The sequence below is a fragment of the Corvus hawaiiensis genome, chromosome 26 (genome assembly GCF_020740725.1).
Source record: "Corvus hawaiiensis isolate bCorHaw1 chromosome 26, bCorHaw1.pri.cur, whole genome shotgun sequence".
NCBI classification, from domain to species: domain Eukaryota; kingdom Metazoa; phylum Chordata; class Aves; order Passeriformes; family Corvidae; genus Corvus; species Corvus hawaiiensis.
The window spans coordinates 18,027,563-18,044,193 of NC_063238.1; the positions used below are offsets into that span (position 1 = coordinate 18,027,563).

Below are 16,631 nucleotides of genomic sequence, written 5' to 3' on the forward strand. Positions count from 1 at the left end.
ACTGCATTTTTTTGGTTTCAAATTTAATTGAAAGTAGTAGGTTTCTTAATTGAAAGGCACAGATACCCATGCATGTTTTAGGGGAAAAAGGGAAAACACTGTACATTTGTGCTGCATTGTGTGGTAGAAGTTGGTCTTTGAAAGTCTGGGAAACCAGGTGAACACAAGTATCTTTGAAATGTCCAGTGGAGTTTCTTATTTTGATTGTACAGTTCTAGCATGGCATCAGCCAATACTGGTGGTGTTAAAGATACTGTATAGTGAAAGATGCACGTTAAAGGCTAGAATATGCTTTGTTCTATGTAATGGATCTTGTATTACTTTGTTACTGGTGCAACAGCTAACATTGATGAAATTTTTAATATACTGCCTGATAAAATAAATTACACTTAATGTACTAGCTAACAGATGTGGGTCAGATACAACTTGTGAATACCAGTTCTCTTTGTATAAAACTGAATTTTCTGTCAGAAAGTTTACCAAGTCTGTGAAGTGGTAGTTCTACCAGGGCTTTAATGTTTTTTATTTTCCAAATTTTACTTGAATAAATTGCGTTTAACTTCTGAATGTTTCTCTTCAGGAATTCCCTTTAGGGGTGGAATTGAAGCTAAACAGCCAATCAAAATGCCATTTATAAGCTATTATGATCATGTTAGAAACCTGATACTTTAGCATTTGAAAAAGAAACCCAAAAACCCAAATGCAAGAAACCACTATATTTGATATTCTTCCTCTGGGAAGGAAAACTTAGAGCATGATTTGCATGTGATGGGTATTAGTCATATGACTTGAGGCAGTCCTGGAAAATGCTTAACAGCCACAGGGATCTGGGGATTACAAACACCTGGATGTATTTAAATACATATTTATAGAGGAGACTAATGAGCAACTTTACAAGCCCAGAACCTTCTTCCCTTACTGCTTCTGTTTTTTCAATCTTATTCTTTTCTGCTTCCCTTTTGCCCAAACCAGCTGTGACAGCTCTTATATCTCCATATACTATAAATAAATTTATCATTTTCAGTAAACAGCCATACTGAAGCTATAGACCATTGGTCTAAATGTATCTATGAGGAGTTATTCTCAGATCTATCATCATTTTAATAAAGTCTGTTCTTTGGAATCTTACTTCAGAAGTGTAGGTTTATATCCAGAGGAAATAGACTTTATTTGGAACAGTTATGGACTTGCAGACAGGCAGATTATGCCTTAACTTAGAAATGCAGGACCTATCACTTCAAACATTAAGATGTAGACAGAATTGTATTATGTAATGTTATTGAAGGATTAAACAATGCCTTTAACACTTTTATATGCACACAGTTGCATGTGTAATGGGCTGTTTCTCATAGTAAGTAAAACCAGTGATTTTTCTATGAGTGGCTTTTCACCTCTTTAATGACTTAGTTTGTGTATGCCCAGCAATGCACAAACCAAGTTGATCCTTTATCTTCTGGATTCATGGTTATGTTCCATGTGAGTGTGTTTGCAGTCAGTGAAGTTTTTCTGTGTTGAAAATGTGAGCCTTTCATCTGGAGCAGGCATGCCTAGTTCTGCTGGGAAAAATAGGTTAAATCACATTGTTCCCTACTGCTATTGCCTGTCCAGGAGGGCATATAAGGAAAAAAAGGAAATGCTTCTCTCTCATCTGGAATAAATATTAAAAATTGGCTTAAATGGGTCAAACATGTCAAGCAAGACAAATTTTGATGTCTTTGAAATAAAGAGGAAATACATCTACTAACTGTGCTAACAGGTATCAGAACTATTGGGTCTGGAAATATCTTCAGTTTTAAAATTTCAGCTACTGAAGCACTTGGCTGAGTATTTGATTTGCATAATTTATGGCATTCAGAAGAATTTACATAGCATCTGCCATGAACATTAATTAGCCTGTTGGTTCTTCGGCTGCTTGCATGATGTAAGGTGCTGTTCAGTGCATGTGCATGCATTTTTTTATTAGTGAATTCAAAATGTGTAGTAGTGCAAACTGCAAGATAAAGGCATGTTTTGTGCAGTAGAACTCCCAATCTACACATCATGTTTTGTACTTCAACATTGCTGTTTGTTTTCAGAAACCTAATTTCGTTCAGAAGTTCAAGTGTATGTTGAAGTTGTTTGTTTTACTTTTTTATTTCTAACTGAAATGCTCAAGTAATCAGCTAAATTGGTTCTTGAATATAAGGTACAATATTTTCAGACTTGAAAGATGGACATGCAAATAGCTGTTCAGTTTAAGCCATACATATTCTGAAAATTTTTCTTGGAAGTTTGCATTTTGATTCCAAGTAATGTGGGATACCTACTTGACTCTTGATTTATTATTGTTGCTATTTATCATCATAATTAATAAATTATTTTAGTGTATTTTTCTGTGATTTGATTAAGTTAGCTAGCATGTCTGTATTGCTGAACTGAAATAAAATATCAGAAGTGGATGGAATTAATATAAGCTTTTATAGATAAATAACTAGCTTTTTATATAGAAAGGCAGCTGGGTCACATTTTCAAACAGAAAAAAAATAAGTGTTTTTCACTCCTGCCTTCTTTGGTGGATTGGGCTGTTAAAAGGGTGCGTTGATTCAATAATAAAGCTAGCCATTAAACTCTCACTATAGGAAAAAAAATTTTAGTTGACATTCAGGTCCATGAAGTGTGGATCATAATTTAACAGATCCACTGTTTAAATTTGCTAATCTTAAAAACCAGAAATTCAAATATTTTTTCTGGCTTTAGGGCTGAACCTTCATACGCTTATAAATTCTATGTAATTTTGGGGATTAATGAAGTAATATAAAAATGTTGCTAAAACTCTTGTGATTGCTTACATAACTGATTTACTAAATTTTTAGCTGGATGCTCAGATTCACGATGCATGTAAAAAACCCTACATTGTTTTCGTACTCTTCCCAACACCCCATCACTCTCAAAACATAGTTCAATATAACTGATGTTACTTGCTCATTTAAGACCTGGCACTACTTAGTATTCTCATCTCTCCTTCACTTGAGTGGAAGATTAGATTCGAAACTGAGTGTATTGGCTTCTACCCAATCTTAATCTGTTTAAGTGCAACCCTGTGCAGTTCTAAGACTTAATGTGAGAAAAACTCTGTAATATAAACAGGAATGTTTGGGATGTTCAGGTTTGCCATTGCAGTGTTTATTGTTTTTTGGGGCCGTTTCTGTTACTAACACTAAGTAATGCTGCATTTTAGGTTGAGTGCTATGACTACGATAGCGATGGGTCTCACGATCTCATAGGAAGTTTTCAAACCACAATGTCAAAACTGAAGGAAGCATCTCGGTCATCACCTGTAAGTGTTACATAGTCTAAGCTGCCTGTGTGTTCTTAATAAGCTGTTTTACTCATATGGGATCAAAACTTAGGTCACCTGACCTAAGTTATATTAGGCTCCACCTTAATGCTACTGTAGTTGAGGCTGAATCAGCATTTACATTGTACATCTATTTTCCTAGGATTAATGTCTTGGTTACAATTTTTATTATGTGTCTAAATGCCCAAGCATCAGCGCAAAAAAATTTCACTAATCATAAAAATAAGCAAATAAAAAAAAATTAGATTGTCAAAAGACAGAATTCAGCATGACTTTAACCATAGTTAAAAGACCAAAACTTGTAATATTTTTTTCAAGTATTACTTAATCCTTTATTTTAAAATGTGGCACTTATTAACTATTATATGTACTTTAGTGAGTATGAGAAAATTCGGTATTTTTGCCAATGCACAAATGTTACTTAAGGTGTGTTACTTAAGGTGGCTTTTCTCTAAAGTGATATTACCCTTCCTGATCTTATGAACTATAACAATTTCCAAACCTTTTAATAGGCATGGTTTACCTGTAGGAGACAAAAGTTGGCATAGCAAATGTAACAAAAGTATTTTTTTTATGGATATGTGTGCTATCAAAATGTTTTGCCATATTTTCTTTTATTTCTGTAAAACCTGCAGAACTATTTCTGCATTAAAAGTACTGGGGTCTGTATACAAGTGCAGGCTTGTACTTTTCTAATACTTTGTGTGTTGTATTTTTACTAAATAATAAAAATAATAATAATTCCAGCCACAGCTGCTGGAAACACTGATGCTTTTTTTGAATTGCCATGTCTTTACCAAAAAGAAAGTTGTTAGCAAAATCCTCAGAGGGAGAATGGTAGAGAATTTATTTGTTTGTTTCAAATACAGTTGCCAAAACAAATGTATTTGTAACCTTTTGGGCAAGAGAGGATTTCTGTCTTGGGAATGTGTTTTTTTCTTGCTGATATTGGGCAGACGGGGTTTAATTTTGCAGGATTATGAAATGAACTGCATTTTTAATATAAGCCCAAAGTATCAGTTTTGAAATATTAAACTTGTTGCATAAATGATATTATAGCATTTTTGTTGGATTTGTTTGCATTCATGCAGGTTGAATTTGAGTGCATCAATGAAAAGAAAAGACAGAAGAAAAAGAGCTATAAAAACTCTGGCATTGTGAGCGTTAAGCATTGTGAGGTCAGTAATATATTCTGGTATGATTCTGTTTTTAAGTGTTAAGGCATAACAACTCTCATTTCGTATATCTTCCATCTTCAAACTGTAAGAAACTTTAAAATGTCTGTAAGTTCCAGACGCAGTAAGTATTTAAGGGACTCTGATTCATGTAAGGAGACAAATTGAGAGCTGGATCACATATCTGTCCTCCCATGCCTTCACTTTCTCTTGAACAGAAAGGTTGCTTACCAGTTTGTCAAGTCATTCCTGAACCACTGCATTTCCCAACTCACCGTTTTATGTCAAAGTAAAATTGTGTAACTCTGTCATAATGTGTTATTTTATAAAATGAAAGTCCTGTGGGAGCTGCTTTGGTGTCTGTCTGGAGTTTTGTTAAAGGCCCGATTCTGATGCACTGAGTGTATGGTGGCACATGTTGCAAATATCCTCATTGCAGTGGATGGGTGGGATAGCTGTAGGGCAAAACTAGTGCTTTTCATTGGTAAAGTTAACAAATCTGGAACCTCAGAAGTTGCTACAATAATACTAGCTGGGTTTTTTTCCCATCGAATAAAACAAAATTTCTATCTTCCTATTTTTAGATCATTGTAGAATGCACATTCCTTGATTACATCATGGGTGGGTGTCAGCTGAATTTCACAGTAAGTTAAATCATTTGTATGAAGTACCTTTTGAGTTTTGGAACAAATTGAAGTATAGAATTGATTGGCTGTCTGCTTTATTTGATTATTGTATTTTTTGTTGTTGTTGACTTCATTTTTGTTCTGCAGAATGGAGCAGGAAGGTATTTTGCCAGAGTGCTTCTAGTCTGTTTAAAAAAAAAATAGTCTGTTTAAAAAAAAAAAATAGTTTTTGCCTAGTCACCTAGGCAAAAAGTTCTGAACCTCTGGTTATGTTCATTAGGAACTAGCTAAGTTGTGTGGATGGAGACCAAGGAGAAATTTACAGTTCTTTGAAAGCAACATGCAGAGGTCATCATATGGATGAGGACTCTTAAGTTATGTAATTTGTGAACCAAGTGCAACACAAATAACAGTAAGATATCTTCATCTTAGTAATATGCTTCATCACAAAAGCAAAGACCTGTTGAAGTCAGAGAAAGAACTCTCTAGGCTTCTGCGGAGCCTGACTAGTTGAACTTCTTAGAAGAAAGGTGTGTGTGGCAAGATAGAGAATGAAATTCATTTACCAGCTTTTGAAGAGCTGCTGTGAATAGTAACTGAAAGTAAACACAGTGAAAACCTGACAGGATGCCCAGAGAAGCTATAGATGCCCCATCTCTGGAAGTGTTCAAGGCCAAGTTGGATGGGGCTTTGGGCAACCTGGTCTTGTAAAAACTGTCCCTGCCCATGGCAGGGGGTTTGGAACTAGGTGATCTTTAAGGCCTCTTCCAAGCCAAACCATTCTGTGATTCAGATGAAAGTAATTTCAGCCCTTCTGGAGAGATTCAGAGCTTTTGAGGGTTTTGTAGTGGCATTGTTTTAAGAATGTTAATATTCCAAGAAACCTGCATCCAAGTACTGTGCCTGTTAGATTTGTAGATGTCCTTTTCTACTACTCTTTCATGATTTTCACTTTGGCTTTGCCAGAGATAAGAAGCATAATTTAACCTTTAAGACCAATCAGATATAAATACTGCATTTGACAGGTGGGGATAGATTTTACAGGCTCCAATGGAGACCCTCGCTCTCCAGACTCTCTGCATTACCTCAGCCCTAATGGAGTTAATGAATACTTAACAGCCATTTGGTCTGTCGGGATGGTCATTCAGGATTACGATACGTAAGTGTTAGATTTTTATTTGGATCTTTTTTTTAGGTATGTATAGACATTTGTGGTAGTTTTTTAAACCAGTGTTGAAGATGCCTGCAGATGTACTGGAATGAAATTTCTGAGCTAAGCTATAGAACTAAAAAATAATAATCACTGTACCATCATAAAATTGCAAGTATAAGCTTGTGTTTACTTCAGACAAGCAGGACTTTTCATATGTGATGAAAAGAGCAGCATTCATTAACTAAATGCTTGCATTCTTGCCAGTTTGGTGTTAAAGACTAGTTTTGGTCCTAGAAACATTTGCAGTGGGGAAGTTCCATTTAATTGTGCCTCTTAAATTGCATTTTTAATAATGAAAAGCAGCACTGATAACTAAACTTATGGAACTAGGGCAACTTTTAATGGAAGCCACTGACTTTGTTTTCTTTAAAATTGCTTTTTTAGAGATAAGATGTTTCCAGCTTTTGGATTTGGTGCACAAATTCCTCCTTCCTTTCAGGTAATGGAACGTGTAAATGCACTACCTAGGACAGCTGAAAGCACTTACTTCAGGAGGAGATTGTATATACAGTCCTGACTATGTCTTCTGTGTCTTCACAGGTGTCTCATGAGTTCCCAATAAATTTTAACCCATCAAACCCATTCTGTAATGGTAAGTCTGAGAAAGTAACATCAGACTTAGAGAGTAAAATGCCTAAGGTGGAGGCATAAAGACACTTGAAAAGTGAACGAAGCATGTTGTTCTAATTAAATAATTAGTTTCAGTCCTGTAGCAGGAAACAATTTGATAACCAATTTCTTACTTATGAGAAATAGCATGGCATCTGTCTTCTGTAATGATTTGTGAAAGAAGTGGTTTAAACAATCAGGGCACAGGGCTGGGAACAGTTCTCTTGTGCTGTCAAGCCACTTTATTCTACTTTGCTGCTGGTGTGGAGTTGTCTGGTTTGAGTGTTGTGCTGCTAATGCCTGTTCAGTGTGGCCTCTCTGATCACACTACCAACCACCACAAGCTGCCAGGTGAAGAGAAGTGCTGTAATTCAGTTGCACACCCTTGAGCATACAGTATTTGGCCTTTCTGTTCACACAAAGCCAGTCATGTTATGCATGTGCCTTAAGCATTGGTCAGGCTGAAAGCCTCCATTGCTCGTGAATATATTTTTTTTCCACCATGGTTAGTTTTAAGTTTTGGCATCATCACTTCAAGTAATGATTTATACAGCTTTAGAAAAATCAAGTACTTCAAAATATCCTAATTCGAATATGAAAAAAAAGAAAGATTTGTTTCTCTTCTCTAGGGATCCAAGGCATTGTTGATGCATATCGAGCCTGTCTTCCTCAAGTGAGGTTATATGGACCAACAAATTTTTCTCCAATTATAAATCACGTGGCAAGATTTGCTGCTGCAGCTACTCAACAGCAAACAGCATCTGTAAGTTCTTTATGGTATTGTGTGTTTTTCTTACCTTTTTATTTTCCTTCTAGTTTCTAAATACTTCTTTTCTCTTTTAAATTTATAAGTGTGTTCATTTGACAGTTGGCCCTTTACCTTGTGAAAAGGTGTTTGTTACCCTTACGATAAAAACTAATTTTTTTTTTCCATTGTACATAACAGTCCTCTCATCAATTGACTAAATAAACTCTTCAGATTTGAAATAGAATCTTACAAATACAGAATACCTTTATGGTATCTTCTGTTCAAAGCTCTTGCAGTACTATACAGATATTAAAGTCTAATTTAAGCCTTTATATCTAAGAGAGTGGTTTAACCTCAGCTGAGAAAAAAAATCAACTGGACTTTGTTTCACATCAGAGAGCTGCAAGAGAGGATTAACTAAGATAGTGAAGAAGTAGATGGTATAGCTCCTGACATCTAGGTACCAAAACAGATACTTAGCTGTGCTATAAAGGTTTAGGTGCTGTATGGGCTGTGCCTTTCTCCGTATTAAAATTGTATACGTGAGTTGTTGACCATATTAAAAATAGAAAGTCTGAAAACCAAGTCTTGAGTATTCAGTCATGTACATAATAATGCATGGAAGTTCAGAAAATCCTAAATCATTGATGACAGCAAATACCGGTGTATTTGATGTCATGTAAAATCAGACAATAATCAGCTATTTTTACATGGAAAATTGTCTGTGGAAACCAATTTGAAAAAAAGCTATGGATTTTTATATGCCATGAGGCTGGAAAGGTTTTGCCTTGGTAGTCTTGCATTAGTCTAGCAGCTGTCATACATATATATATGTGTATATATATATATGCATATATATATAATATATGTGTGTTTATATCTTAATAAAAGTAGCAAACCTCTCGTCAGTTTTGGTTTGGTTTGTTTGGGTTTTTTTTAACTTTTATTTCTGAGCATGTAGTGTGCCTAGCAAGAGATTTATTTTTCCTGCCTGAAAGGATGTATTGAGGACAATTTGCTACCTTGGCATTTAATACACATCATAGTCATTTTGGATTCGCTTTTGATTCTGATGTGGTTTTTTTTCCAATATGGAGCAAGTATGAGAAGAGAGAAATAAATCCAATGTGATGTGCCATCCTGCTGCTGTTGCTTATAGCTTTCTGTGGTCATAACTGCTTTATAGATGTTCTTGCTGGAGTTGGGGAATGGACTAGCAGAAAGCAGGGAGAAAAAGTGATACCTAAACAGACAGGATAAGGGAAGAACAATTATTTGGAGGCAGATAAAGGCCATTGGGAAGGAAAGTACTGAAGAGAAACTTCTAAGAATACTGAGAGTATCTTTGGGACTTGAATTTGTGCTGTTCAGTAATTGTCTGAAATGAACCAAGTGAGGGAAGACTAGAAATTCAGAAAGCATTTGATAATCTTCAGACTTTGTACTTCTAGCTCATTTTTGGTGCTCCAATCCAGAACAGAAGCTAAGATGCCAACTTCTAGAAGCCCCAACAGAATAGTGGAAGCAACTCAGGTGGTACTTAATTAAATTACTGATGTACTACAAAGTAATCTCAGACACATTGATAATTGATTTCATGAAGCAGCTAGAAAATGTGATTAAAGGAATTTGAAAATGGCTGTGTTTTTCAACACTAAAAGGTGTGATTTAGGATTTTTTGGGATACAATGAATGAAGTAAAGGGAAGTGTTTCAGAATGGTATTGATAGACCAGAAAGGAAACATATACAAGTTTCAAAGGTGTTATCTTTCCAAAACCTCAATAAACTGCCTTCTATCCCAGAACAAATAATGGGAAAATAGGTTAACTGTTGGTTTGTCTGGGGATTTTGGAGAGAAAGAAGGGTCATTCCGTTGGGTTTTTGGATGGTGACTATGTAACGATGACTTCTTTTAAAAAATTATGTTGTCCTTATGAGCTTCTTCAGACTGTACAGATGAAGCCTGACTGGAAATTAGATGTTTGATTGTAAAATTCAGTGAGCACATTGAACATGCTAAAGTGACAACACTACGTAGTCTGTATGTGGGTTTTTCTAAGTGTACATGCCTAAATGTGCTATTTCTTTGTCATAACACTGTTTATTGATTTGACAGCAATACTTTATACTTCTGATCATAACGGATGGTGTGATAACAGACCTTGATCAAACTCGAACTGCCATAGTTAATGCTTCAAAACTGCCCATGTCCATCATCATTGTTGGTGTTGGAGGAGCAGACTTTGGTGCTATGGAGTTTCTTGATGGTGACGATGGAGTTCTTAGGTCCTCGTCAGGAGAACCAGCTGTCAGAGACATTGTCCAGTTTGTGCCATTCAGGAAGTTCCAAAATGTAAGTAATCTTACTGATACGCTTAATAAATATTTTAGAGGTATGCTGGGCTTGCTAGGATGTCCTACATCTAGTCCTAAGCTTTTGTGGTGTGCCCAGTATGAACTCTGAGACAAGTCTTTATCAAATGCTAAATAAACCCAAAAACCCCTCAGTTTCTGGTTCCAGCACTGCCTTTCTGACTAGTTGCTGCAGCTGTATGACCTTTGTAAAACTCTCTCAGACTTGATTAGACAAATGGATGTGTTTTGCATTTGTGAGGAAGAACTTACTATGGTTTTGTTCTTATGGTAATTTTTCTTTTATTGTGGGTGCCCATTTGTGTGTGTGGTTTAGTTTCACAATTTAGTGTAGTATTAAAATTCAAGGCCAAGTCATAATCAGTAGAAGCTCTGTGTGTCCATAGTAGTGGTGGTAGTTTTCATTTTCATAAAAGTCAATATAAAAAAAAAAAGGTGGTGAAAGAATGAAGTACTGATATTTTTTAATTTCTATAAAACCCAATAAAGTATGTGTAGGCTAATATAAGTCAACTTTTAAGCATCATATTGTTGGAAAAAGTTGACTTAAATAAAAATCACCAAAATTTCCTCAGGATGGGTAAGATAAAATCAATATTTTTATTTCCATCCTAATATATTCTAATTTTCATGTCTTAGTAGTAACTTGCGTAGTAGTTTGAAAACAAACCAGTGGGAGGCATCAAGTCAGAATAACAATTTAATGGGGAAATTAAAGAAAAGGAAAAAAACTAAAAGAAAACACTGGTTCAAACTGACAGAGTCAAGATACAACCTGAGTCCCTGTTAGGCAGGGTGGTGGTAGCAGTCTGGTAGAATGGTGGCTGCAGTCCTCTGAAGTGGTGATCCTGTAGAAAAAGGGTCTGCTCTTCCTCAGAAGGTCCAGTGCAGGCTGTGTAGCTCCTGTCCTTTGGAAATCCAGTGGAAAGGGTTCTCTCTGGTGCTCAGAATCTCAGATTATATCCATGATGGGATGCTTGGTTCCTCCCTCTGGGTGGAGCATCTCACAATGGGGTAACGAGTCATGAGGCCAAGTGTTGATGAGGCTCATTAACAGAAGATAGTCTGGAGGGAGTTATCTCTGAGTCATGGGCAGGACAATGATGGGCCATTAACAGAAAGATAGTCTGGGGGGAGGAGGCAAGGAAACACTGCCCCACCTGATTTCAACAGCTGATGGGGATGGTAATAGAATACACTGCAACCCAGGACAAGGAGTTAATAATACTCCTTATGACTTCTTTATTTTGCTTTTATATTTTTACTTTTGATACACATTCTTTGTTTAATCTCAGAGTAACTCAGGCAAACTGAAATGAGAAAGCGAGAGCAAAACCAATACACAATATGCTTATCAAGTAATGCACTTGGATGTAGATTAACTAGGGTCAATATTCAGTGTAATATTATATATTCAAATGCTTTCAGTTTCTAGAAAAAGAGATGTTTTTTTCTTATGGATACTTAGTCTTACAGTAAAAACAGTATCTCCAGAGGAGCTGCTCCATAGAAATACAGTTATTGTGGATGATACTTGGTGCAAAAGATTGCAGATGATTTAGACAAGTCCCTGAAGGGCCATCTTAAGCAGACAGTGGAAGTATGTTTACATGGCTGAAGTCTGATACCTGCACTGTGCATTTCATATGACAAAAGATGTCTTTAGACATGGCAGCCTTTTGAGCGCTCAGCTCCTGTTACTTCTGTGGCACAAGACAGCCATCTGATTGGTGGTGACAGGGGGAGAAGGTAAAGCTGACAGGGAAGCTTCCATCTGACATGTCACACAAGGGCACTGTGTAAAGTCCTCTGTAAAATGTCAGACTTTAAGTTGGCCTTCCAGAGGAGGTGCTTATTACTTGCCTTAGAATCTTTGTTAGCAGTGGTGAAAACTAAAGCTTTGTGTTCTTTTTTTATAAGTCTCCCAAAGAAGCTCTGGCTCAGTGTGTCCTGGCAGAAGTCCCTCAGCAAGTGGTGAACTACTTCAGCACCTACAAACTTCAACCTCCTAAGAATCCTGCTGCAAAATGATTGGGCTGAGCAGAGGAGAGACTTTGTGCTTGCTTTACTTGCTGTATTTACAGACTTTGGTTCTCGATATACTTCTGTATACATGTACACATGCCTCTTTATTGTAATGTCTTAGCTTTTGCCTACAAATCACTTTGCCAAGTTTGCCTTTTAAGGGCCAAAATTGTAATGGTGTTTAGATTTGATGTTGATTTGAGAGACAGTGCTTGTATGGATGCATTTCATTTTGAAGAGTGGAAAAAAATTTCTATTAAGTCACCGTAACAAAATTTTGACACAGGTGTTTCATATTCGGACAAGTGCCACAGAGTGTGAAGGCCCTCTTGCACACCTGCTTCTTGTTTGCCACTTCAGTGCCTTTGGGCAATGCCTGGGATTCAGGGTTGTGTGAACATAAACCAAAGAAGTCATTAAAATATATATTCTTTTATAGTATGCCTTCTCTTAAGGTAGTATGGAAATAACTAGGGTGAATCAAGGTAAACCGCTGTCACCTCAGAAGAATACTACTGGCCTTTGAGGCTACTACTGTAAGCCCTGTAAGATGTGTTCCAATGTGCAGTGTACTGGAAAATGGAAATTGCAGATTTTATTTTGGTAGGGTTTTTGTTTTGGGGTTTCTCCTCCCCTCCCGCCAAAACAGTCATGACTACTGATCTTTAAAGGGCTTTTTGTGCAGTAGGAATTCACTTTTCAGTTAAAAAGTTTTGTCTGATTTACGACTACGTATTTTGAGGTAAAAGCAGATCTTCAAAGTGCTACCTGTATTTACTTTTGTCATATTTTGAATCATGCTGCTTTTCCATGAGCCCACTAGTGAAAAGTGCCTGCAAAAAACCCAATATTCCCTCTTTTGTGATCCAGTTAAAACCCAGAAGATTAAAGAAAATTAAGTCTCTGTGTATAAACTCGAAAGAACTTTGAAGGTTCAAAATATACCCAAAAATGAGATTAAAGCCAAATGAGGTTTGTTGGTGCCATAAAATGGATATATTCTATTTAATAGTAAAAGAGGCAGAGAGAAAGAAAAAGAAAGAAATAGAGAAAGAAGTGTGTGTGAGGGGCGAGGGAGGCAGGGAGAGGTGACAGGGGTTAGATGGAATCATATCACCCGTCTGAGGGTCCCAACGATGTCTCATTGCTCCCCTCCCTCTGGTCTTCTTGGTGGTGAGGGTCCCCTGTCGCCATGGCCACGCCATCACACGCTGAACAGTATAGAATCCTATGGATTAAGAGACACTTTGGGCAGGTGGGAACGCCCACGTGCCTCCCTTGCAGGGGCCCAGTTTGACATTGTCCCTTGCAACACTGAGGATTTGTTGCATCATCTCTGGTGCAGGGTCTGGGGACCCCTTTGGGGGTCTTTGAGGGGCCATGACACCCCCTCTGTCCTTCATGTGGATGCAGCTTCTCCCGGGTGAAGGGGCCCCTCAGCTGGGCTCCTCTGCACAGCAGAGGGTGGGTGTTACCCGCCTTGGACCAGAGGGTTTTTCACCACACACCCAAAGCCTCTCTCCCACCCTTTGGTGGGAGAGTTTGTGTGAGCCTGGCAGCTGAAAGCCCTGGGGCCATGATCCCCACTCCTGAGGTGTTAAGCCTGTGCTTTGTGAATGTCCCCAGCTCTGAGTTGTTACTTATCTTCATCAGCAAGGGGTCCAGGGCCTCTCAGAGCCCCCACACATTCAGGATGTGGTAGTCTTCTCCGAAGCTTTTCTAATACAGTTTTAAAAGTCCTTCAAGAAAATGTTTAAGTCATAAGCTATAATATTTCAGTCTCTGACACCCTCTTTCTCTCCCTTTAGGAAGGCATAAGAAAGTCAAGTCTCTCAAGCCCTAATCCTGTAATCATACTGCATTTCTCTAGGGCAAACAATTTCTGTTTTATTTACTTGGGTTGAGTTTTCCCTTCACCTTTTATACCAAGCATAAATCATGTTGTCTTTGCTTAGTGGACGGATGAAGGTTTCGTGTCCCCCAGTTGCATACTGCTTGCTGAGGATCTCTTCTGATCCTGCCACTGTGTGTCACATAAGTGGATGGAAAGGTCACATTTATCACTTCTGAAATGCCAATCTTGAACATTAATTTTACAGTTTCACGTTTGAAGTGGTTTAGAGTTAGACATCCAACATCTCGTGGATGGTCTGGCTGTAGTATGTAAGAACAGAATTGGCTAATGCTAAATTTAGCACATTTGGACACGCAAGATTTCACCAGGTCATAGTATATTTGACTTTTAGTTGCTGGAGCTGCTTAGTGTGGTTTTGGTTTGGTTTTTCTTTTTAACATTTGTAATCCTGTCAAAAGTCTGAATTCACATTAATGTTGATGGATGAAAGATATTTGTATTGAGATTATCTTACACAAGACATATCAAATGCTTTGTAGACAATTGACATTTATTAATCAATCATGAATGGATATATTATCCATGTACTCCATTTTCCTTGGTGGAAGGAGATCCTAAATGCTATCAAGTAGTGGAATACTAAGGAAGAGAGTTTGATTCATATTAAGCCAAGTTCTTTCTTTTTTTAAATGTAATTCATGTATTTATGTAAAAAAATCTGTAATCATCTTTTTATCAGAGTAGTGAAAATCTGTTACTACTTTATGTATAAATTGCAATGAAGTGTCATATCAGATATGTAACCCAAAATATTGAGATAAGGAAGTTACTATAACAAACCTAAATCACACTGCTGCAAATTGAGAGTGTATGATTTTGGAAGAGAAAGCTGTTTCACAGCTACCTGCTCCATGTACAGAGAGGACTGGATGCAGTTTTAATGCTTTGTCTACATTAATTGAGGTGGATGAGTACTACTAATAGGAGTACAGGATTCTACTGAAGTTCCTCTGAGCTGTCTGCCAAAAATATAATGCTGCACCTGAGTTGTTACCAATTCTGTTTTAAGTTGCCATGGAAGTGCATTTAAATGTGTTAGTATGTATTACTATACTAAGTATCTGCTGCACATAAAAGAAAACCTGTTGTTTTGTCTGTATTCTATACATAAATTCTGAGTTTCTACAGTAGAGACTTCATCATCTCTTATTAGAGAATTGCTTCCATGTTCCTTAAGCTTAAGGAGTTAAATAGCATAATAGCAAAGACACCTAGTTCTCAATGTGCCCTTTTGTTTGTAAATTAAGTGTTTCAGACAGGACCGTGGCAAGAACTGGTATGACTTAGAGGTGTACAGGTAATGCCTGTTGAAAACTTCCAGGGTAGGCTGAAGTGATATTCTGAGTGAAGAAATGCAGCAGATTGTGATTTAAGGGGAAGGGGGGTTACTATGTTGTTTTGCCATTTTTCTTTTGTTTATTTTTACGTGTAAAAAATGCATTAAGAGCTTGAGGGTGACAAAGCAAAATACTGTCCAGGTTTTGTAAAGTGAATGTGCTTGTAGGTCACTGGCACCACCTTGTGATTAAAGTGATGTATGGCAGTCTTGGTCATCAAATGCTTTTTGCCATGTATTGGTCATAATATATACGTGTACAGCAGAGAGCTCACCTGTAACCAGAATTTTGTACTTTTATATGTATTTCAGTTCTGATGATGTTAACTGATTTACAATGCCTATGCATTAAAATGATCATTTCAGTATGCTGTTCTGTGGTGCTTTTGTATTCAGCATGTTGTGTGTCATGCTAAATGCTGCTTTTGTGATTCCTATGGTGAGTATGCCACGAATTTATAACAAATACAAAAGGGAGAGGAAAAATGCCTTTCCACTTAGTGGTTATGACTCTTCAGTTTATTCTTCATAAAGCATCTTATACTGGCTTGGAGCAGGAAGATATTCTGAAGCTGGACAATTTTAACTCTGACTGTTTCATGCTCTGTACCACATTAGAGTTCTCTCATGCATACTATTTCATACAATTATTATCAGGTTTTCCAATACTTTTTTCCCAGACAAAGTCTACATTTTAGTTAGAGAGGCATAGAGATGTGGTTATTTGTAGTTTTCAAATACATTATCCTACTCCCTCCTTCAGTTTCTTTACATTCAAGTGTAGTCAAGTCTGAGGGACTCAACTGCGACATTAAGAGAGACAGGAGACAGTGTTGCAGTGGAATGTGATGCCACACAGAACCTGAGACAACTTTGATACTGGGAACTGCATCTTCTAAGTGCACCATAGTAATTCATTCTGCTTCTTCACCAGTCAGGAATCTATAGGGTAGAATTAGTTCCTGAAAGAATTTATTACATCTTACATCTTGACCTTCATTGCACCGTTCCTTCTGGTGAAAACCTTACAAATAGTTGCAACTTTGATTCGTGGAGCCTTCTTGTGCCTGCCAACCCTAAGAATGGAGGAATTGTGGGAAGAGGAAAATACCCCAACAATAGAAAAGTTGGATGTCAGAGAAAACCAGATGGATGTTCTTTATGTGTGCCCACTTTCTTCTGCACTGATGCTTCCCCTATTTTGTTTTGGGTCTAAGGAACTCAAGAGCTGTGCATAACTTAGTAATCTTGCAGACAGAACTGTCAGACTTC

The 16,631-nt window shown here is 37.2% G+C and overlaps 1 protein-coding gene across 6 annotated transcripts in view; it reads left to right on the forward strand.

Moving 5' to 3' along the window:
- Positions 1–15,727, forward strand: part of CPNE3 (copine 3) — a 31,699-nt gene extending 15,972 nt beyond the window's left edge. For 5 of the 6 annotated variants that reach the window (XM_048287106.1, XM_048287103.1, XM_048287107.1 and 2 more), the window contains 9 exons: positions 3,218–3,316; positions 4,429–4,515; positions 5,097–5,156; positions 6,164–6,297; positions 6,736–6,790; positions 6,892–6,943; positions 7,590–7,723; positions 9,827–10,063; positions 12,004–15,727. In XM_048287106.1, the coding sequence (XP_048143063.1) occupies positions 3,218–3,316; positions 4,429–4,515; positions 5,097–5,156; positions 6,164–6,297; positions 6,736–6,790; positions 6,892–6,943; positions 7,590–7,723; positions 9,827–10,063; positions 12,004–12,114 (969 nt within the window). In that variant the 3' untranslated portion in view covers positions 12,115–15,727. Of the gene's footprint in view, positions 1–1,323; positions 1,352–3,217; positions 3,317–4,428; positions 4,516–5,096; positions 5,157–6,163; positions 6,298–6,735; positions 6,791–6,891; positions 6,944–7,589; positions 7,724–9,826; positions 10,064–12,003 lie in introns of all 6 variants that reach the window. The other variant, XM_048287109.1, reaches the window with a different exon arrangement.
- The last annotated feature ends 904 nt before the right edge of the window (positions 15,728–16,631 follow it).